We start from the raw sequence: 23653 nt of genomic DNA, 5'->3' as shown, positions 1-23653 counted from the left end.
TACTGACAGTCAAAAACCTTACAGAACCAAACCCAAAGAAAAAACAGCCTAAGCAAAGCAAAAAAAATTAAACCAACAACTCCTGCTTCTGAGAAGCAGTTTCACTGGGCAGGAAAATAATTAAGAATTTTGGAATAATCTATGAAAACCACCATTTATCTCTATTCTTCTCTCTACCATGCCTTTTAATACTAAAAGACAAACTATCTGCATAAGTTTGAAGCTTATTTTAGAACTTCACATTTCACATTGAGATTGCTTGCTGCCTTAAAACCACTGTAGCCACTGCATTTGGCACTTTTGATATACTTTAGTCAGTACATCCCTATGTAAGACTCTGCTCACAGTTCTACATCACTTTTCCAACATGCAACTTTTATGTTATCCTTTTTTTTTTCTTCTGAGGATTTGCTATAAATCCCCCCTCCGTGCTGATTAGTTCATCAACTTCTGACTTCAGTCAGTTTCTATCCCACATCAGATTTCTTTTACTAGTAATTGATGTTCAAGTTTTGCTAAATTGTTCTTTTGTTATATCAGTTGTATTGTCCAAGTGCAAAGACATGTCATTAACTTATGTCTGTAAAATTTGTTATGAATGTTGATGAGTTTGCATTTATAACACAGAAATAGGATGGAGAATTGGTGCTAAACCCAGAACTTCCTTATTTCATTTTTTTCTTTTTGATGTGTTTGTTGGACCTTTTTTTTTTTGGCTGTTATGTTCTTTTCCAGTTCCACAACTCTCCTCTTGCTCTCCCAGTCAACCTCCTTGTTATGAGATAGTCTTTCTTTTACTGCCAGTCACTGGAGATCACATTGTCTCCACACATCCTCAATGAAGGCAGTGAGATGTTTGTCTGGTGGAGATCCTGCAAAAGCAGTCCCTCCAATTCAGGCTAAGCACACTCACAACCCAATCAAGAGTATAAATGTACTGAAACATTGGGAAAACCATGGTTTCTTGATCAGAAGGGCTGTATCAGTTTTTCAAGAAAAGCCACTACTGAACTTCTGGACAGGACAAAATCCCAGTATCTGATCTTTTCAGTCTCATGAGGATTTAAAAGAACAGGCAAAGATTCAAAGCACCGAAGCACAGATGGCAAGTGACAGCTATATGCAATTTCTCTGCCACTAATTTCCACTTTCTCACTTCCTAGCACTAATTTTCCAATACCCCAAATAATCTTAATCTCAATCTTAATCTCAGTCATTTAAAACATATCTGTATCACTCCTGTCTGTACAGTTCATATTCATTCCTTATCATCAGAAAGTAAAGCTAAAAAGTGGATTTAATATTTTTCTTCTCTGAACTCAATTAGCTCGTATTCGCTTCTCATGTCACAAAAATATTTTATGTGGGTTCATAGTCGTTCAGGTTAAAAAGTCTTTCAAAGGATCTAGTCACATTTATAGTGCTTGATGCTGCATGTGGTGCCATTAAATGCTTGAATCATAGAATCAAAATCATTACACTAATGGCATGGCACCATTATTAAAAATAATGGGCTGACAAGTTGCAAAGGTCTGTTTCAAGCCCTTTTGTAGTTACCAGTCATTGCAAGGAGCCTACACCAAAGGCTTGCTGAGTGATAGTCAATTATTTCTCCTTCTAATACAGCGGTTTCAGACACTGGACAGCTTGTCACAGGACTTGCAGCTGTGATATTCATCAGATATTAACATTAACTTAACAAATGCTGTAAATTACACTTGCTTAGGGATTTGCAGGTATTTGTATCAAGCTAAACATGTACAATACGGAGACACCGCTGTTGTTGAGGGAAACCTCTCTTCAGTATCTGCTGTCACAGATGCTGTGACAGCTGTATGAAACTCTACTGAAATGGCATTCTGGTTCACTGAAAGGGACAGCTTCCCCAGATTAAAAAAAACTTAAGTAGTCTTTTTCAGACTAGTGTTGTGAAAGACAGAATCTGTTTTGACAAATGCTTTAAGAAAAGTATAAGTGTCCTCTTCTTCCAGTCTGCTTCAATCTTCTTGTTTCTCTTTACCCATACATTGCTGTGTCATAAAAATCCATTTGTTCTGGCATCAGATAAACATTTGTTTTTCTCAGTGCCAGTCACTAAGGCCTTGATCCTTATTCACAGTCAATAGAAAGATTTGTGGTTGCTTCAACAGGGACTGACTGAGCATTAAGATTCTGTAACTGTCATTAAAACTGTTGAAGAGACAATAAGTTAACACAAATGCAAGGAACCCCTGCAGCTAGACTGAAACACCAGTATCACTGTATAAATCCTTTCTGTTAACTCCATTCAGATTCAGGAACTGAGAGCTGGTTTGCTTTCTATAAATCAGTGATACAATGTAAAAAAAAAGTTTCTTTTCCCAGCAAACCACACATTTGCTTATGCACAGTTTTGTCCTTCAATGCCTGCTAACGACATAAAAATAAAATTTATGCCAATATTTTAAAGAAGTACTTACATGCAGTTTACTTTTCCCATTCTTGATACATTTATAGAAGATACATTTATTCAGTATAATCCTGGCAATTAAACAATAAAGGGCCATCCCTATTTTTCTCAAATGACATTAGTTTCAGACATATCACTCAGCTAGGTGATAATATACATTATATTTATCAGATTCTGATTCTGAATGTTATGCTTTTGCTCCATGTTTAATAAACACTAAATTTTATTTTATTGCTCACATCTTCATAATTGAATCAAGCTCATTGCTGTTTGCATCATCACAGAAAATCAAACAATGGCTAAAATATGATCAAATTCATTAGGGTAAGATCAAGAAAATTTTCTCTTATATAGCAGTCAAATGAAAAAGAAAACAACTCCACAAACAAACCAAAAAATGACACATAATCTAATACACATCTGATTTTCACCTGAGGAAACAATGCTATTCTATGTTTCATGTGAAAAGAGTTTCTGTTGTCAGTTATTCTGTGTTCTACCTAACCCTGAACTTCATCAGTAAACTCATTACTTCAAGCAACAAATACCTCTACACAGCTGCTGTTCACCTTACAGATGAGCTATTTACAATGAAACCATGCTGACTATCTCAGTTGACAAGGCACAGCACAATACAGCTTAATTCCCACACAGGCACTAAAAATTCTGTGCCAGGACAATATGAGTACACCATAAAGAAAAGTCAAAGAAGAAAGGAAAGGACAAACATTACTTCAAAAACTCAGGAAAGCCAGATTAGTCAAACTCTTATTTTTAAAGAAAAAATAATTTTGTTCCATAATCTTTCTGCAGTATTAAATTACAACAATACCTCACTACAGTAAATACCCTGAAGAAGGAAAGGAGCTTTCCACCCAATTACTTAACAATCCAACAGAGCTGAAAAAGGCTGAAAGACATTTGTTACCTTGGTAGAGCAGAAAATGAGAAGTACCAAACATTTATTCTAAAAGTACTTAAAATAAATAATCACAATCCACGCTCTAATACTCATGGACACATTTAAGATATTCCTTGGAGGATTTTGTAAACCAGATTATCAGATAATAAAGGACCTGGCATCGAGTAGTGAAATAATTTTCTTAAGAGTAATGGGACTTTAATCAATACAATGGAAATAATATAATAAAGGATGAAGTGAAATAAGCATGAAGAGATTACTATTTAAAGTAATTGAACAAAAAGGCTCAGGAAAACAAACCACACATTTCTGGAACCCTGCTGGAGACAATATATGTACTTTTTGTTCCTGTATCAGCACACAGTGTTTCACTAATCACCTTGAAAAAGCTTCTGCATATTAACGACATACAGAGGGAAAGTACATTGCTATTTTTCTTTCATAAATTATCAATGAGAACAATGATGATACAGTTTTATGAAGCATTTAAGAAAATTTGGTTTCTGTCCCAATTCCAGCAAAACATTTGGTCAAAGGTTTTAAATATTTTTTGTAATCCCTCATTGCTCTTGATGGCTTTAGTGAAAGAATCAGCATTTTAATTTTTTTTTTTAAATTCCTGCCCTTTTAAAAACTTTTTTTCTTTTCTGTATTCCCAGCCATAGACTGGAATAACATAGCATGGAATATTTTTCAAGGATTGTCACATACGAAGTACCATATTTGTTTTTCCAATGCAATGAAGATCATGTCGGGAATGCAGTATGTTCTGGATAGATACGGCATACTGGTTTGTTTTCTTGACACTTCTGAAAGATAATGTCAAAATAAATAAAATAAATACCTTTGGCAACGTGCACAATTGTCTTTTCAGTACCAGAGAGACCTTGAACACAAAAGCCACCAAAATAAACTATCTTTAAGTCTATTATGAGTAACTTCTTGACACATTACATTGCATATTTGGGAATATGAGAGCAACACTCTGGCAAGTCCAAAGCGATCAGAGGAAAATAAAAAATTGAGATGACTCCCCTTTCTCACTCCTTCCTCTTTCAGGAAGGCAGATTTCCAAAGGGTATCTTCAAGGGCCAGCAATCAGAGTCCAAATTTTCTTTGATGTGTGGGTGAATATAGGGATAGAACATACAAGGCCAGACTCCCTTCTCCTCCCTAAAAGGCAAGCATGAAGAACCACCTCTGCTACAGCTACAGTGGTCTCTGTGGGCAGGAACAGGTGTTTTTCTAATCATCTGAAGTACCTAAGACATGTTTAGTCAATTCATGACCAATTACCAACAAACCAATCTGTCTCACAAACAAAATTGACTCAAAAGTAGGCTTTTGTGAACTTGTACTACTCATGAAAATCTCAGATGCTAGTAAAACAGTAACCATACAACAGGCTGAATATTCAAATGGCATCTTTAAACCTTCAAAGACAAGACCAAAAGCTATTAGCCATTAAAGCAATGCTGACAAAGTTAGTTAAGCAAAACTCAATTTACAAAGGGAATGCTGGGTAAAAGATAGAGAAAGCTGTTCATTTATGGCCTCAGTAGAACACTGCAACATGACAACATTGCTAAAAGACTGGATGTTCTAGTGCCTGTTAGAAAGTGTTCATTTGAAAAGAATTAAATTCAAAATAATACATTTTTAAAATCTTCTTTGTTCCAGTAGATTTAATTACCTGAAGAGGTTGCTGTATGACATGAAATGGGAAACCTGAAAGGTCAACCGGAAAGACTGTCAGAGCTGCTGTACCAACCACAATTTGCTGGGATGTATTTAAAACACATGAGCCTCTCCACAGCTAAGAATTGAATCAAGACATTTACATTAATGGGCCTTTGACAGACCAATTCTCAATTTTCTTATACTACGCAGAAACTGCACAACATGAGCACCATTACAAGATATATAGCATATGGATACCATTAAAGCTCAATTATAAGGAATACTTACTCATTTATTTCTCTAAGCACTACTCCAAGGAATGTAGCAGCAGTTTCACAGATGTCAAGTGGAAATAGTAGCCTTTCATTTAATTTGCTGAAAGATTGTTCCCTCCTATTAACTAATTTCCTCCTAAAGATGTGTCGGTGTTATAACAATAAAGACGTCATTTTAACACGAAGTTTAAACCAGTGAAGGCAAATTGCTGGAACAAACTACTTAGCTGTCTTGCTAACCTCTTTTTATTTCCTTTTCAATAGGTCTCAAACTAGCCTATCATTGTACAAGCCTCATTTTGCCTTTACCTTCTGCTATATGGATTTCTACAGCGACATGCATGTATCTCCAGCATTTACTGCTGGGTTTTTATTACTGCTTGTTTAATATAAAACAACAGACTATTCTTTTAATATTATATTCAGTCATACCACGTCCTCTAAGCCAGGTCTACTCAGTTAGGTTATGGTATGCTATAGTGTCAAGGCCTGCTCATTAAAAATAAGAAAACATAAGGACATTCAGTTTTTTATGTGAGATAAAAAGAGGGGACAACACCATATATCTTGGATGTTGGCTAGGTGCGTCCACCTAATTCAACATTTAGAAGAGTGTCCATATCTGCCCATTGGGTAAGAAGTCAGGCTGAATGTTTTCCCCAACATAAAGACATGTTAGTGAGCTCCTACTCTTCCCTGTCCTTAAAAAAGTCAGTCTGTAATGAGCTAAAAGTCAGTCAAGGCAGAACACAATCACCAGTGTTGCTCATTGGGTTATTCATTCTAAAGGTTGACTTGCCAGGCATTAACTCTCTGCTCTCTTTACAACTTACTCTCTACTATAATAATTCCAACATTATACAGCAATATTAAGGAAAAAAGCTCAGCAGAGTCAGCCTACACAGAATCAAATTGGCCCTGTGATTTTCCACATCTTCAAAAATGACTTGGTCAGAGGTCTGGAAGGGATACTAAGCAAGTTTTCAGATGGTACAAAACTGGGAGGAGGTGTTGCCTCCCTTGAGGGGAGAGAGGCCCAGCAGAGATCTCAGCAAAGTAGAGGGCTGGGCAATCACCAACCACATGAAGCTGAACAAGGGAAAGTGACAGATTCTGTACCTGGGACAGAGCAACCCTGGATGTATGGACAAACTGGAGAATGTTATCCTGGAAAACAGTGCAGCAAAAAGGGACCTGGGGGTCCTGGTCTATGGCAAGTGGAACATGAGCCAGCAGTGCCCTGGCAGCCAGGAGGGCCAACCCTGTCCTGGAGGACATCAGGCACAGCATGGCCAGCTGGGCAAGGGAGGGGATTGTCCTGCTCTGCTCTGAGCTGGGACAGCCTCACCTCCAGTGCTGGGGGCAATTTTGGGTGCCACAACATAAAAAAGACATTAAGGCATAAGAGAGTGTCCAAAGGAGGGCAACAAGGACGGTGAATGTCCTTGAGGGGAAGTCACATGAGGACCACCCGAGGTCACTTGATCTGTTCAGCCTGGAGGAGACTGAGGGGAGACCTCACCACAGTCTACAACTTTATTGTGAGGGGAAAAAGAGGGGCAGACAGTGACCTCTTCTCTGAGATGGTGACCAGTGACAGGACCCAAGGAAATGGCCTGACAGAACAATTGAAGTTTTTCAGCTAAGATTCCATACCTTTTAATGCTGTGAGGAAAAACGTCAGCTACAAAAAGCCTTGAGGCATTCATATACATGACAGAATTTGGAGGAGCTTTTGGACATTATTACCCATGTCAGTTCTGCAACAACCCATTTTCTCAACACAGCTGAATGAGTTACAGCACTGAATATCATTTAGGGTTATATTCATCCCACCTATCTACAAACTAATTCTTTAATGTGTACTCTTTGTCAGTTGTAATATCTTGCAGTACATGAAAGCACAGGAAAAAAAGTTCAGCTGATGTAACTGAAAGTTACAGTATGATCAAACTGATTTACAGTGCTGGATGACCTAATCCACCACAGGATGACTTCAAAGAATACATAAGACACTTAAAAATATCTCTTTCTCCAAACAGCTGCATGTCATGTAACTACTCTTGTTTTGACATGTGCAAACTAAGCTTTATTAGTGCAAATGCTCCTGAAAATTGTGTTACATTGGTAACTTCACAGAAAACAAATAGCAAATTTGAAAATAAAACAATTTAGAAACTTAGGATATCGACAAAATAGTTTTAAGCAGATTCAAACCATTCAACTATTTGAACAATTCAAATATGAATTATTTGCAACTACATGTCTAAAGAGAAAGAAAGATAAATTCACTATATTCTTTATTAATTTGATTTGTTCCAAAGTGATTTATTCAATATAACTAATGCAATAAACTGAAGTGATGCCCTATTGTTAATTTTGAAGTGCAAGCTAGTTTATTTAATAAGGTTGGCTTTTTTTTATATGAAGAACAAAATGGAATATTTCAAGGTCCTAAAACCATTGATATTCCACTGGCTGTGAAACACAAATTAATAGCCAACATAAGATGGTCATCACCACAATGCATTATTCACAGTCATTAAGGTCAGCCACAAACCTCAGACAATTTTCAAGTTCCATACTCAGTGTTTGTTCTTTTGTGATTGTTTTGTTTGTTCATTTGGGTTTTTTTGTGTATCTGAGAGTTATGCATAAAGCAAAACTGATATGAGATCTGCATGCATCTTATTATCTTCCACTAAACCAAGAGAATTTCCGAGTAGGTCCTTTCTAAAATTCCAAGGCTGTTACTTGATTAGAGCCTCAGTAACTCACTCCCCCACCTCCCCCAATGCCTTATGTATTTTATTGTCATTATAGAGAAGTCAAATCTTTTAATTTCTGCTTAAAATATTTGATTTGGCTAGCTCTCTGCTCAGGTTGAGCTGGATCAGACAAAAGTTAAATTGATGGCTTTGCTTTACTTAGTTATCCAAAACCAGACTGGTGATCCCCACATAGCCTGGGAACAAGCAGGTCAACAGTGCCAAACAAATATCCACTTTTAGGTACTTTGGCATTTACCCACAAAATGCAGCACACCAAGTGGGGAAGACTGGGAGAGACACTTAAGAAGTTCAACTCCTGAGCTGGGCTGACCTGCTAATGAAGACACTCATATTAACTCCTTGATCTTAATTATTCACACGCCCTTAGGCATAACATGCCCACTGTTCCACCTATCAGTAATATCTAATTTGGACTCTAACTAATGCTTTCTTTTAAAGGAAGCAATAACCTAGGGAGCAAAAGCACATGTCTGAGAAGTGAAAAACCCAAGCCTGCTGAATTCCTGGAGAATGTCTCAAGTACCAGGAGAAAAGCTCTTCTAGCAAATGCTGTCCATTTTCGGTTGAAATTATGGCACAACAGAAGCAAAAGGATGATTCACTGGACTGAAAACTCCTGGCTTTTGGTCCCAGAACACCTTCTCTAATGCATTCCTAATGAAAACTTAACAACATAGTTCTTAAAACAAGACAAACAATTCCCCAGAAGTCTTACGTAAATAAATCAGGTGGCTTTAACTGTCTGTTCACTGACAGTGTAAGGATACTGAATAGTTTTAGACCATTGACAGTGTCTGATCTACATAGATGCTTTGTGCTTTTTCCCAATCACTTGTTAAAAGCAAGACTAAATCACACTGAGAAGATTACAATTATTTATAGATTTTAGTAGGTAAGGTTTGATAGTAGCAAAAACAGGCAGTCTGCTTAAGAGCATTTTCTCTTATTAATTTTGCTGCTCGGATCCTAGTTGTAGTTTCAGACAAGAGGCTCTGAGCATGGGGTGACCCACAATAACCTTCAAGCCTCCTAAAGAAAGTGAGAAGGGCACAAATACTCTCCCCCTCAAGTCACCTTGTTATGCTAATAACACACCTATTTTATTTCTAATTTCTCCTTGCATTTCTGAAAAACATTTAGGGATAGGTTTTGAAAAATGCAGACTAGTAAGACCATTACAGTAATTGCATTGGTTACATTTATTAATTTGTCAAAATTAAGTCAATAAGAGTTTTAGTAACACCATTATATTACATGATTAGTTTTCAAAGTGATTATCATAAGAACTCTATTTAATTGGAAACATCTCAATTTACAGGATACATTAAATCCTCAGTAGCATTTTAAGATGATATGCAACATATGCAGGTCAATTACCAGTAATCACCATTTCATACAACGGCTTCAGAAGAAATTTCAGTACAACACTGGAAAAGAATGATAGATGGTTCTAAAAATTACAACTGAACCTCAGTTCTGAAAGATAAAGCTGAACTTTTGCTCACGTTATCATGGTAAAAGGCCATATCTAACATCTATGCTGTTAAAACCCTTCTGAAATGCTAAAGATTATAAAAATCTGAGCGAAGATCAGAGAACAGTTGTCTACCTTAAAACGGATGATGATAATTTGTCAGGACTGCCAAATTACTGAAACACACTAACTGCACTCATGCCCAGCTGCACATTAATTACTAGATTAGAAAGTTATAATTAATTTTCTTAATACCACTACACCGCTTTTCTTCCTTGAGCTAATAAAAACAGATTGCAATCAATCTTTGTTAATTCATGCTGCAGAACATAACTGCCGTAGCTATTTCCATACGCAAAGAACATCGCATGCACAGCTCTTGCAGTAATACCCTGCCTAGGAGCTGAATCTTCTGACATTTTAATGAAGTGTTGTAATAAGGCCAATAAATTATAAATTATAATTTGACTTCGTATAGTTAGTAGAAAGACTACAAAAAGCTTAAAAATGAGTTCTTAAAGAATCTTCTTAATAACAAGATTTAGAAGTGGATACCGTGTTCCAACATATTTTGAACACGAAAAGAGGGTTTACTCATACGTTGCTGAAAACCTTCACTGCTAAGACTTACAAAATTTCTTTATCAACTGACTTTGCCATTAGAAATCATCAGAAGTGCTCCAGACCTCTGCACATATTGTGAGAAATTTTTGAGAACTAGTAAAGGAAAACAACTTTGTAGAGATACAGGGTAAAGTTCATCAAAGTTCTCATCAAGAGCATTCAATTATAAAGACAGCAAGGATAATTAAAGCAGCATTCAAAGAGCATATATTCCCCTGTGTCCATGTCTGCGTTAGTAACAAAAGGTATTTTTATAAGATGGAAAGGATTATTCATGTAAAGTCAATGCACCATTTTTTCATTTTTCATTAAGTCCAAAAGCTGGTTTATTTCTCCAGTCTCATTACTGCTTAAAATGTATATTTTTTTTTTCTCTCCTCACTTTCCTTCCTTTGTAAAAGATGAGTGTAGAAATATGAGAATTATGACATTGTGGCTTCCAAAGTGTGGTAGCCCATTCTATTTTGGTCTAATAGAAGTCTTCACATGGTCAGCTTAAGTGTGAGAAAGGGAAAATGTCAGCAACAAATGAAGGTTGAAAATATTTTTTATTTGGGTGTTTGGAATTTTTAATGTTTCTAAAGTCTTCTGGGGAATGCTAAAGGGAAAGTAACTTTGTATTTGTGAAAGACTAGAGATAAGAAAAGGGATTTTAAGAGAATATATATCCTTCAGCAGCAAAGGCAGGCACAAGCTTTTTGTAACTTTTTTTTTCCTCCAAAATTTCCCTACAGGAGTCCAATTTGCCATGTTTTATATATAGATATATGTGTAAAACATCTATAAGTTTATGTTGAGGTGTACATACACACCCTATCCACCCCCAATGTGTATACATACACACCCCCAACCCTCCACCAAAATACACATAGGCTTGATTATCACTCTTTCCAGAATATTCAAATATTTCAATATATTTAAGATCTTATGGAACAGTGCATTAGATGATACACTAGGACTAGTAGGATTTATGGATCAACTCTCCCACAAATGATCCATAAAGCAGCAAATTTAGTATTTGTCCCATTGAGGGGCTGCAGGGAGCCTATCAACTAGGTGACCTCAAGAACATTAGGGATGTAGGAAAGCAAGGAAGTAAAGATGGATGGATGGAAAAGGGAATGGAAGATAGGAAGGGACAGAAATGCATAATGGTCTGCCTAGAAGTCTCAGAAGACATATGTGGGACAATACCCAGTACAATTCTCAAATATTAATTTTCACATGCCATCAAACTGAAACATCTAGAAAAGCCTCAGAGAAGCAACCCCAAGATTGGGAAAACATGATACATCCAGAATTCAGATTTGTCTTGTGAAGGATGTGTGAGCAAGGACAGAATCACAGTTCAGTAGAAAAAACTGTCAGAGCTGAAAATGATCACCAGTGTGTTTCTTCTCCAAAATCAAAATGGATTAGAAGAGGGGAGCAAGCATGGAAGAGAAGTAGCAGGGTTAGAAAATACACAAAGTAGAGCAGGATCAAAGACAGACTGCAAGAGTTTTGATTTACAGAAAACATACTACAGAAAGGAGCTGGATGATCTCAGAACCTTGTACTAAAATACTGCAACTTAGATTAAGGATCTGGATGTTTAGGAGACATTATGAGAAACATAGCTGTTTTCCAAGCAAAACCTTTTCTGTTACACTGATCAACATCTAGATAACTAAAAGTAACAAACACAGCACCACAGGCATGTGTATTTAATGCTGAGATTACTGTTCAAAAACAATTAGAAGTTCTGTATTCAACTGGGTGCATGAAGCTGATCATGAAGCTGAGAAAATACAAGTAATGATCAGTAATTATGCAAACAGGCAAGAAATTAATACTTATATCATTGCTGAAAAGAAAGAAAACTCTTGAATCTTCACCAAATCTTAAACATAACTGAACTTTTAACAAATAATAAACTTTTGTTTCTGTTGAAAGGTAAAGCAAAAAATGAATCTGCATGAATAGTTCTTACAATTCTGATATAACAGACTGATTTCTACGGGAAAAAAGATAACCTATTTTATGCTGATTTGTTGTTTTAATGTCAATCTAAAAGATTAAATGGAAAATTGTACTGTAAGAGTATCTGACATATCCATGAAAATACATATGCCATGAATTTCAGAATAACAAAAGGTGTCAGAAGCACTTATGAACACTCATCTTAAAATTACACATGCTTATAAAAATGGTATAACACACACCACTCAGCACTGGTATAATGAAACTGAAAACCACAAAATTAAAGTTTCACAGTATTAATTAGATGATGAAGTGCTAAAAAGAGAAGTTGAAAATTCAGATAAGTAAAACTGTTATTTGTGATATATATATGATGCACTGGAACTGTGTCAGCTGTAGCAGGGTTTTGGCTGTCCAGCAGAGAGGCCATGGTTTGATGGAGGTTAAGGAGAGAGCCTCTTGCATCAGCAGCAGTAAGAAACCAGAAAATGATGAATAAAGATTTGGATTTGTATTTACCAATACATACATCTGTCTATGTGTTTATCTGAAACCAAAGATGTACTTTGAGAAGTATTGAAGGAAACTGCTTTTTCAGTGAGGAAAAAAATCCAGTATTCTTTGAAGATAACAGCAGAATCTTTCTCAGTAATGGTATCTGAAAAAATACAGTTAGCAACACTTGTTCATGCTTATCATTTTAGGATGGTAAGAATACAGAGTAACTACAAACATCAGCTATTTCCTTGGAGGATCTCGATTCTTATTATCTACCACATTTAAGCATCTATAGGTGCTTAAACCACTGTAGGAAAAATAACCAAACAGCCCCACATAGCTGAGAATTTAACCAGGTGGAAGTATCAAATTCCAGCTAAAATACACAAGCAAAGCACTTTGCAAATTCCCCCCCACCCCCTTCACTTTTCATGGTCATTTCAGGATTTTCCTAATGAGAAATAAGTCATGGATTTTGCAGGTAAAATCCTGCAAATGTACATAGATTGTAACAAATACATAAACTAAACAACTCATAAGGGGCTTTTATAATTTGTTGAAAAATTCTTAGGTGGAAAAATCCCAACAGAGCTATATTTTTTAGATGATGTGTTTTTTCTGAGGTGACTTGAATTGTGGTGAAAATGACTGACTACTTGTGCTCATTTTATATATTTAATGAAACTGAAGTCTCTAGAAACTGATTCCCTTCCTTTTGAAGGAAGCCTCTTTTGACAGCCACATTTTGTCTGCTGTAAGATTATAATTTACTATACACAGATGAAAATTAGGTCATACATGATACAAGCAATTAAAAGGGAAATGATCATTGACCAACTGCAAAGATTGATATGCCTACACTCAGGTGTCAGTGTTCCCAGTACAGTCAGTATTGGCCAAGGAAAAACAGCCCAGTGGGCCAGGCCCTGGGAACTTATTTCAGGGCAGGATAAATGCTCCTCAAGCTGCTTCACAGTGCCCTTTGCAGTGTCCCACTCCAGTGGGAGCTTGTTCCTGCTGTGCTGGTGAACATGCAAATCTCATCTGGAACTGAGCCCCATCCTGCACATCTTCACAAACAACTTAAACTCTCAAATATGTCTGGCAATTCAACACTAAGGGTTCCCTTGCAACTCCTAGGCAACGGGAAGGTATGGCATACAAATAAGTGCTGATTATCTGCCAATATAGAGGAGCCAACAGCACTTATCCACCTAAGCAAGAGCATGAGTAACACCCTTAGCCATATGCTAATTTATAAAATCCTATTTTCAATAAATGCAATTTCAAAAACTTGCAGGGAAGCAAGAATGGTTTTAACTCTCAGGAAGCAAACTGAGGATCTGATGCAACTGTCCCACCTTTATGTCACTGCACTTCAGTGAAGGACTGGTTACAACCAGACTGGCAGGAAATTGGTACATGCCACCTATTGGTCATAGGTGACTGGGGTGAACTTCCTAGTCCCGATTTCTTCCAGGGCAAAACACAAGACAGTTCAACCTACTTATCCCTCCCCACTTCTGGCACAGAAAACCTTTATATCTTTTTTATAAATAATCTACCAAAAAAAGCAATTCCCCATTTTTTTAAGCCATCAAGACAAAATCTTATGAGAGTCAGGGAAGGTTGTGATACCCTGGAGAGTGTCTGCTGACGAGGGGGGCAAGGCCCATAAAGCGGAGCCTCTGGTAACCAGTTGGTTTCTGTGGGACTGTCTGACAGCAGGTTTGTTCAGTTTTGTAAAAGAACATTACCGTTAGCACCACAGAGATCTTTAAAGTGTTGATAATTGTACATTTTGTGCTGAGGAATACCATTACTAATACTCACATTGCCTTTTACACAGATAAGTAATATGATAACTATGAACTTGTAAGTATCTATACTCATTTTACATTGCACTAATAAACTGTAGGGAAAGAGTGTTCAAACTTGGAATCTGGGACTAGGATCTTTCTTTTGGCTATAAAGAAAGCACTTAAACAAAGAAGGATATTTTGCAGTAATAATAATAGGTCCCAAATTCTTCTTGTGTTATTGCCAGAGGGCAGCCTCCCACACAGATTCTGAATTATAATATTGAATTGAAGCTGCTAGTTGAATAATACAGCCTATCATTATGGGCTATCACCAAAACAATATTTTTCTTGATTCTTTTTCTTTCTTGGCAAAGAGCTACATTCTTTGAACTATCTCATGAAATTTCTGTGATTTTATTATAAATGAGATTTTTTTACATGGCTTAATGGTAAATCAAACATCACCACAGGTCAAATATACTGAATATTGAATATAAAGCACTAGTCATGCAATGTGGAACTACCTACTCATTTTAGTTGAAGTGATGACACAGCAAGGAATTTCAGATGAGGCAAAGACATGGCAAGGAATTAGTTTCCTGTGGTGTTCTAACATATCTCAAAATATAGAAATTTCTAATTTTCTGTTATTTAACATGCATAACTATTTTCCAGGTTGTTTTGCATTCAATACTGACTCAAGAAATGTAAACTTGCTATTGAATCATGCAATGAACTGAAATGGCTGTGCTGAAAAAATATACCCTTTGCTGAAATCATCCTTGTCACTAGTTACTTATAAATTAGGATGTAATTAATTTTCTCATCTCAAGATGTTAGTGCTTGCAATTAATTGTTCAAGGTCTTCTTCAGTCAATAGAAAGAGATTGGTATATCCAAACAGCGGATCATTCTATGCCAAAACATATGTTTAGCACAAAACAAATAATTTTTAGAGAGTCAAAGTTCACCCAGGATTATCTCTTTGCATCCAGCGCTAATACAAATCCATGCTGTGATCCAAATGCCTTAAGGTAAAAGTCTGCTTTCCATTGGTCTGTTTTGCTGCAGGGGAAATCTCAGGGTTTAACTCAGTATCCAAATCCTTTTTTGTTATTATTACCACTTTATTACATCAGTGGAGTCATTTGCCAAAACCACACATAAAAAGCCTTTATAAAGTATGTCTGCTACATTTAGCTTTTTTTCCTTAGGTAATTTTGATCTCTTCCTCTAAAATTATACCAAAATTAGACAGAAGGGGTATAATTAAAGATTTCATCTAAACACAGCTTCTGCATGATCTTACAATAACAAAGTGTGCAGACAGTGTAAGCTTTACATCTCTAAACTCCCTTTAAAAATAAGTTTATTTTTGCTAAATACAGTCAAATTTGAAGAATAACCTTTATTTAACTCTACAAATTATTTAGGGATTTTTTTTTTTAATTTATTTTTACTTATACACTGGAGTTAATAGTGCAAACCAGAAAAATTAAATTATCCATCCTGGTTAAATTTCTGCAAAAAAGTGCTTCTTGTGTCACTTGGACAAGTAAAAGCATGAGCTGCTCATTCTTTTAAAAATATAGTGTCATACAAAAATTTTGAAAAATAATGCCACAATCAATCACATTTCAGGCATTTCTGACAGTGTAAGTGGGAGAATCAAGCTGTCAAAAAGGTTTACTAAATTTACATTTGGATCCCTTTGTTATATTCTCAAACTTTCTCAATGCATTAAGACTCCTTACAAACTGTAAAGGTATGTAGTCTTAAATGCATTGATTATGATGTTTTGAAGATGTCAAAGAACTCAAAAAGAACCATTCTGTTATATACTGAATTCTTTCCTTAAGAACACTGGAGTTTCTCTAATGAAGTACCACACACACAAAACATTTTGAAGACTATGAGACCTCAAGCATGCTTTGAAATTGGGAATTACTTTGAAACGTTGAAATATTTCCAAGCAAATTCTGTTGTCTAAAGACCAACATTCCATACCACCAAGGTGGTTGATCTATTGGCCACATTTCCACCTTTGTGGAAAGTGCTGAGAGAAGCTCCTTTCAATGCCTGCAACCTAAAACAAGCCACCAGCAGCTGGAAACACCAGAGTGAGTGTCCCATAAGACAACCACCTGTGTGTGTGTCACCCTTCCAAACACTGTAGCATTTTAGTGTAAAACCCCTCTCCAAAGCTGCCAGGTTCTGCTGGGCAAGCTGAGATGGTGGGGGGAACCATCCTGTTTAGCACTACTGTCACAGAACAGAAATCTTAGCTGATGGTAAAAAGTTGTTCTTAATAAAAAAACCCCAAAACTATGGGTGAATTTTTCTTGCTATTTTCTTTTTTTTCCAAGTGATGTGAAATAAAAAACTGTGTTTGAAACTGTCCCATGGGTGTATCTCCTTGCTCTGAATGCACAGGGGCTGCAAGGGCTCAGAAGTGCCAAGAAACTCTTGTTTAAACTAAACACTTTGAGGCCTGGAAAAACCTGTGGCATAATTTAACTATGCTGTAAAAAATGTAGCAATTTAAAAAATAGTAGTAATTTTGAAAGTCAAAAGAGGACCTTGCTTTAAAATCATGCTGACAACATCCCGGCAACACAAATATTGCAGCTCTGTCACGTCCATCCTCAGTTAACTATGAATAACTACTTTGTGCAAACAATTTAGCAAGATCCCTGCTATTTCACTTCATAAAATACATTATATTGAGTACACCTCAGATCCACTATTTATGTACAATCAATATTAAACTGCAAGAGACAAAGGATCCTGAACTGACACCAGACACAGTAAACATTCTACAGTTATGTCAAGTAAATCTTACCATTCCCTGTGGTTTGACTTCAATACAAATTAATCACATGTATTTCAAACTCCTCTTTTTTAACTTCTGTTAGGCTTTCCCACTCTGACCCACTCCAACTACACCTCACAGCTTTTCCTTCTATACAACACTTCCCATGGTCCCTAAAGCCAGAAATTACATAATTTAGGTTTGTCAGTGAGCAACAGAAACAGGCACAGTATCCCCCTTAGCCACAACAACACTTATGAACAGGCTGGACACAAAAAAAAACCCCATTTCCAGTTTGTTATGTTTCCAAAATAAAAATATTATTTACTTGAGTTGAAACTTTTTCATTAAGGCAAGGCATAACTATTTTTCAGAGTTTCAGATGCACTTAAAGGTTATATACTACATTGATTCTTCCCAAAAGGCAGGCACCTTAATGCCTAACAGTATTGCTACATCATGGCACACAAGGCACAATAAATAACCTTAAAACTACGCAACTGGTCAATGTATAGAGAGCAAACATTTAACAGAAAATACATTCTTTCATATAGGAATTCTTCTGGGCTGCTTACTGGCAAGCAGTAATGTGGTCTTACTGGAAATAGTGACTAAAAGCCAGATACAGGTCTGCTTTCAGAGGGGGAAAAAGTGACATAAAGACAAAATTTCCATCTGAAAGAAAAAAAAAAAGCACAGACTTTTATACTCAGATTTTATTCCTGATTGATTAAACAGAATAACAACAATCTGTGTTCCTTCCTGTATTTGACAGCTGGGCATCATTCCATAAACACAAGCCCCATACAGCTTCCCCTTTAATACTTACAGGGGTAAAATTAAATAGATATGCTAAAAAGATTACTTGATCATGCAAACTTGATGCAAGTTTGGGTATTTGTTAAGATTACTTAACTCACTAAGCAAGTTTTACTTTTTTTTTTTTTAATTTTATTTCTATAAATCTGGGAGGTAAATTACAGAAATACACAAGCAATCTGATTGATCAGTCATAAACTACTTAAAGTTTATAGAGAAAAAGAGAAATGACAATTTTAGCATGGAGAAGCCCAATTGTCACAGCTTACTAGGAAGAAGGAAAAAGGGGTCATGAACTAGTGGTATTTTAAGAAACTGTTATAGTTGGCATTTTAGAAGTACTGAAGAGGAAATATCTAAACAAAGGACTTGTGCTAGGAGGAAAATAAATAAGCAAGCAAATAAAGAAAGAAAAGTGGCTTTGTGTTTCTTATCCCCAAAAATAAGACTCAAACCTGTCTGTCAACCCACCACTGCTTTATACACTTCTCCCTCTACAGACTTTTCTACCCTGTTTTAAGCCAGAAGAATCCACAAGTGCTATACCACCACACTGTTTACTTAAATAAGCAAGTGAGCCATAGAAGGAACTTCAAATTTTGCAGCAGAAGTGAAAAACTGATGCTGAAGATGAACTGAAAATACAAAGCAACATCAGAAATATGGAAGTGCAACTGAAATCCCCCTACAAACCACTGATCTAATTACTTAAAACTGAACTTTATAGGCCAAAGGAAGTTTTACGAGCAAACATACTCATGAACTGGCAAGTGTTTTTAGCTGAAGAATACTTGTACAGTGAACTTTTCATTATATTTGATAATAAGAGTTCCACAAACAAGACAGTAAGTGTCCCATGATCCCTAAGTGGTGAGGAAAGAGGCAGGATGAACTGAAACAATGGAAAAGATAAAGAGAATAATACTTCAGGTGGATGTCTTTGGCATGTGAGGAGAAAAAAGCACATACATATGTTTACACACAGAGGCATGCAAGGAAGAGCAAGTCTGGCTGTGATGATACAGGATGAGCAGAGAAAACCAACTATTTTCTGAAGAACATTTGCAAAGTTAAACAAATATCCAGCTCATCTCTTAATCCAGAAATAACAATTTAAAAATAACCACTGACACCCTTAATCTATTGTGAGTGTTTTCCAATTTGAAGCATAAATCAAAATAAAATCAAATAAAATACTAATCAGAAATGAGGCATATTAGATCCGCAATGTATGCAGGCTTCAGTGGCTTAGCATTTCCTAAGCCTGGATGACAGCATATTTGTTTACTCACAGTATTATGGAAGAGTCATCTACTGAAGGTCAAAGCTAGGCAGATGTGCAAGGATTCAGAATGAATAAGCAAGAACCCAGCATTTTATGTCAATTTTTCTGCCACAGCAAGGGAAATTATCTTGGCAGAAGCCCTCTTTGACTTTTGTGTCAGGTAAGAAACTAATCCCTGCATTACCATCTTGCACTGTTTGCAGCTGACATCTCTAGTGCCCCCACAACAGTAGTTGTGAGAAAGTAGGAGCAAACCATAAAGATCTACCACATAATTTGAACTATATGCAAAAAGAACCTCGATATATTAACAGTTAAGGAGGGATTTAGATAAGGGCTATATAGAAGACATATTTTAGCCTGAATACTTTAAGCATGTTTAAATATACTACGTAGAGCAAGGTATTGTGTTGCAATTACAAACATGCTTGGGTTTTGTATTCAGAAGTTTCTCTAACAGCTTAAAAACAAATAACCAACATGCCTCAAGCTGCTGTAGTACTGAAGTTGTGCAGAACTTATTAAAGCTTGTTGTGAAAAAATTATTAGCATGCATGTAAGTAACCAGCTAAAGTCCAAGGGTCGTCACCAGGCAGCAGTTAACCAGCCCCTTCAATGATGAGAAAGTTCAGGAGTCACTAACCCCTCCTGCTCCCACACACAGACTTGTGGTGTTTTTTTTGGCTTTTTACCTCACTGCTGTTTGAAAGGAAGGTGGAAGATAAGCCTGTCTGAACTGCCATGCCAAGGGTTCTGGCCCTGAGCAGTTTACTGGGAAGCCAGACCAAGCTGTCAACACATCAGTGTCCATCCCACTGTGGGGAAAAGGTGCACTCATAAATACAGAGCAAGCAGGGAACAGCAGAAGATGCTGATTGTCAAAGAGGCAGCCACTCCAAAAAAAACATCACCAACACATACACATGTGAAATTGGTTTTTATTCACCTTCTTGTGGTGAGTGATACTGGGGTTTCTTATCAGTATGAAGAAAGCTGATGTGTCCTTATGAACATAGAAATACACCACACAGGTGTAATTTTCAGTATTCTTCACCAAGCAATGCAGATAAACCATTTTCTTTACCAGCACAGTATCACAGGCAGCGGTCCTGAGTTGGGCCAAGGAATTGCTGACATGTCTGGAGCCAAATACTGGAGGCAAGAGTGACTTCAGGAAAGCCAGCATCTCCTACAGCAAACACAGAGCTGCCTTCAAACCATAACGGCCTAAAGCAAAACCACTCCTTGGGAAGAGGGTAGAAAATAGTGAGTCTCTTGTAGTAGGTATGTTTCTTGAGATGAAGGACATGTTTATACCACATTTGAGAACAGGTGAGAGTACAAAGTGGCTAGAAAACTTTCAGAGTAGCGCATATCCTAATGCTCTTAGCCTACCTAAAACAACACTAAAAGGACTTTAGGAAGAGTGATGAGCAACATACTAACTGAAAAAAACATTGTTCTGAAATGAATAAATATATTTCTGTATGTATTCTTCTATATTCAACATATATCCACTTAAATTTCCCAATTTAAACTGTAGAACCAGAAGGACAAAAACTGCAGCAATTGTAATAGTTCTGTGGCAAAGACAGATTCAACATAATTTTTTATGTGTTCTAGTCACCAAAAAGCAGTAATTTTACCTCTTGATATTAAGCAATGCCCAAGGTATCCCAGTGGGAGTGTTGAAAGCAGGTAGCAATTTCTCTCCAAGCTCCACTGCCTTTTTTCGGAAAACCTGAAAGTTAAGAAGAAACCAAGTGTTGGAAAATGCATCGTTGCTCCAACTAAATTAATTTAGCTAACATCATTATTGAGCATGTGGTACAATCCATCTCAGCACAGTGAAGCATCCCTGCTCCTTTAGAGTGACGTCAAAGGAACGAAGCAGCACAGTCTGTTTTCCACTGCACCTGCTAAGGAGAGAACTCACACAGCAGGGCCAACAGTGACAATGTCCAGATGCCCTGTCCCTTGGCACGACCAGCATCCTGCCAGAGCCACCAGTACAGCCAGAGCTGACCCTGCAGAGCAGGTTAGGCACTTCTGGCTGCCCCGCCAGGTAGCCCGTGCTCAGGGAAGGGGCCACGGGCCAAGGATGCTGCTGCACCCTGGCTGGCAGGCCAACAGCTCCCTGCCCCAAGTGCCACATCCTCCTGGAGCTTGGGGACATGGCTGCAGCAAGGCCACCTTCGCTCTCTGTCAGGTTCATTAACAGAGACTCAGCACGCTGCAGGAGCCTGGGTTCCATCGCCATGTGGCTGCTGAACTGCCAACCTGCTGCAAAGGCAGTCTGTGGCAAAAACCCCCACTCCAGATCACCAAAAAAATAAACCCCACACATTTTGCAGCACTACAGTCTTTATGGACTCAGCTGGCTTATACCCAGAGAGGGTCAGTGCCACAGATAATCAAAAAATTGGAATATACCCCTGTGGCCAACTGGGACTTCACTGATACGCAACATCTAAAGAGTTTCAGCTTTCATTTCAAAAACATGAAGCAGAAAGAACCCAAATGCTTCCTATACACCCACAAGAATGACAGACAATTTAACAAGAGGAATTTTATGTCCAGGTAAATAGTTAAGAAGCTGGAACAAAGAGGATTTTGCTTTCCTTCAACTGCCTGCTCATCTCAGGTTACATTAACCTTACTGTTTGTGCACTGAGCGCTCTACTAAGAGAGTTTTTAATTAGAAGCAATATTGTTCCAACTTAAATATAGAAACCTATTTAGTGATTTCAATATGTGGATGTTCAAGGCCTATTTGCTTGGAATTACACTGGGATCTTGCGCAACACTGAAAGGGATTATCCCAGGTGTAGTAGTCAAAATAGCAAAGTCACCTTCATTGTATCCTGTTTCTAATAATGGTTCCTCTCAATTCATTTTTTTTCTCCTCAGACATATTTATGATGGATTTATATTTCCTTATGTATTAGAAATCAGTTTGTATCTCTGATGCATCTTGTGGTGCAGCCCTGCATATACGTTTATGTGAATATATAAAGACAGTTACTGGGAAAAACAAGGTAATGAAGAAATTTCCTTCCACAAAAATAAAATACAATTTGTAAAATACCACTTTCTAAAAACCACACTGAATGAAGGTTTTTATTATTGAAAAATATGTTATCAGGAGTGAATATAAAAGCCTGGGACAATCACGTTACCATAAAGAACCTCCAGACTATCCCATCCCACGGTCTCTCCATATGATACAGATCTCAAGATTTCTGTGGCAACAGTCCAAGATTTAGAATTACATTAAAAGATATTTTGAGGGAGGTTAAGTAATTTCAAGCCAAATTATATCTGGAGTCAGAAAACTTTCTTGAGTGGATTGCACTCAAGTGCTGGGAGAAACTAGAAGCAAAGCAGCAGGGAAAACATTTGCTTGGAAATCCCTCCATAATCCATGATATTTCTGACTTCCCCGTTTACCACTTATGTAGATTCTGATGAGAATTAGTTATGGATTTGTGATCTTTATCCAGCACATAATTCAGTCTTCCCAAGGGTTAAAGCCTTGGTGAACATTCAGAAAGAGTTGGTACAGAACATAATCACCTCTAAGCAGATTTCCTCGGGAGGAGCAAGGGACAGTGACCCACCCAGAGCCCACAAGCTTTCCCTCGTTTCACAGCCACATTTTTCACCTTGGTCTGCTGAAGCCAAACCTATGGTTTGCTCTTTTAGCACAAGAGAGGCATCCCTCAGACTTTCACAGCATACTGTGTGATCAACTCATCAGCCTTTCTGCCCTGAAACACTGAAGCACTGACAGAAGAGTGGCTACAATCATCCTCCTCAGCCATGGGCACACCAGGACCCTGGTATTCTGTAGAAGCATCTGCTGCATGGCAAAAACCCCCCATCTTTGGCCTTGCATAAAGGGGCTAGATAGATATCTTATGGAATGTTGTTAAAGGTGCCACATGTATTCTTTTTATGATGTTTATGTAATAACAAGAAGAGATCTCCCCTTCAGAAGGCATACACTTAACCACAGTTGAGGCAGCAAGGCTCAGTATCTGCTGTACCTTGCAAGCTGTATAAATCCTTCATCATTAAAAAGATTACATGCAAGCTCAGAATTAGATCTTTTACAATAATTGCTTCTGAACAAAAATGTGAAATTTTAGCATCTTAATTTGATGTAGAGCAATAATGCTTTACTTTCAAATACTTCTACCAAGTCTAACATATTTTTAAAATTCTACTGTATTTATTTTATACATAAACAACACAAG

The 23653-nt window shown here is 37.1% G+C and overlaps 1 protein-coding gene across 1 annotated transcript in view; it reads right to left on the bottom strand.

Annotated features, from left to right (window-relative positions):
* Positions 1-23653, bottom strand: part of MAN1A1 (mannosidase alpha class 1A member 1) — a 142762-nt gene that overhangs the window by 40641 nt on the left and 78468 nt on the right. Inside the window, exon 5 of the mRNA XM_005518316.3 lies at positions 21041-21135. Within this exon, the coding sequence (XP_005518373.2) occupies positions 21041-21135 (95 nt within the window). The remainder of the gene's footprint in view (positions 1-21040; positions 21136-23653) is intronic.

Source organism: Pseudopodoces humilis, chromosome 3, assembly GCF_049639895.1.
Source record: "Pseudopodoces humilis isolate 2021_Gansu_Grassland_sample_001 chromosome 3, ASM4963989v1, whole genome shotgun sequence".
Taxonomy (NCBI): Eukaryota; Metazoa; Chordata; class Aves; order Passeriformes; family Paridae; genus Pseudopodoces; species Pseudopodoces humilis.
Note: the sequence above shows the minus strand (reverse complement) of the source record. Positions and strands in the feature narration are given on the sequence as shown.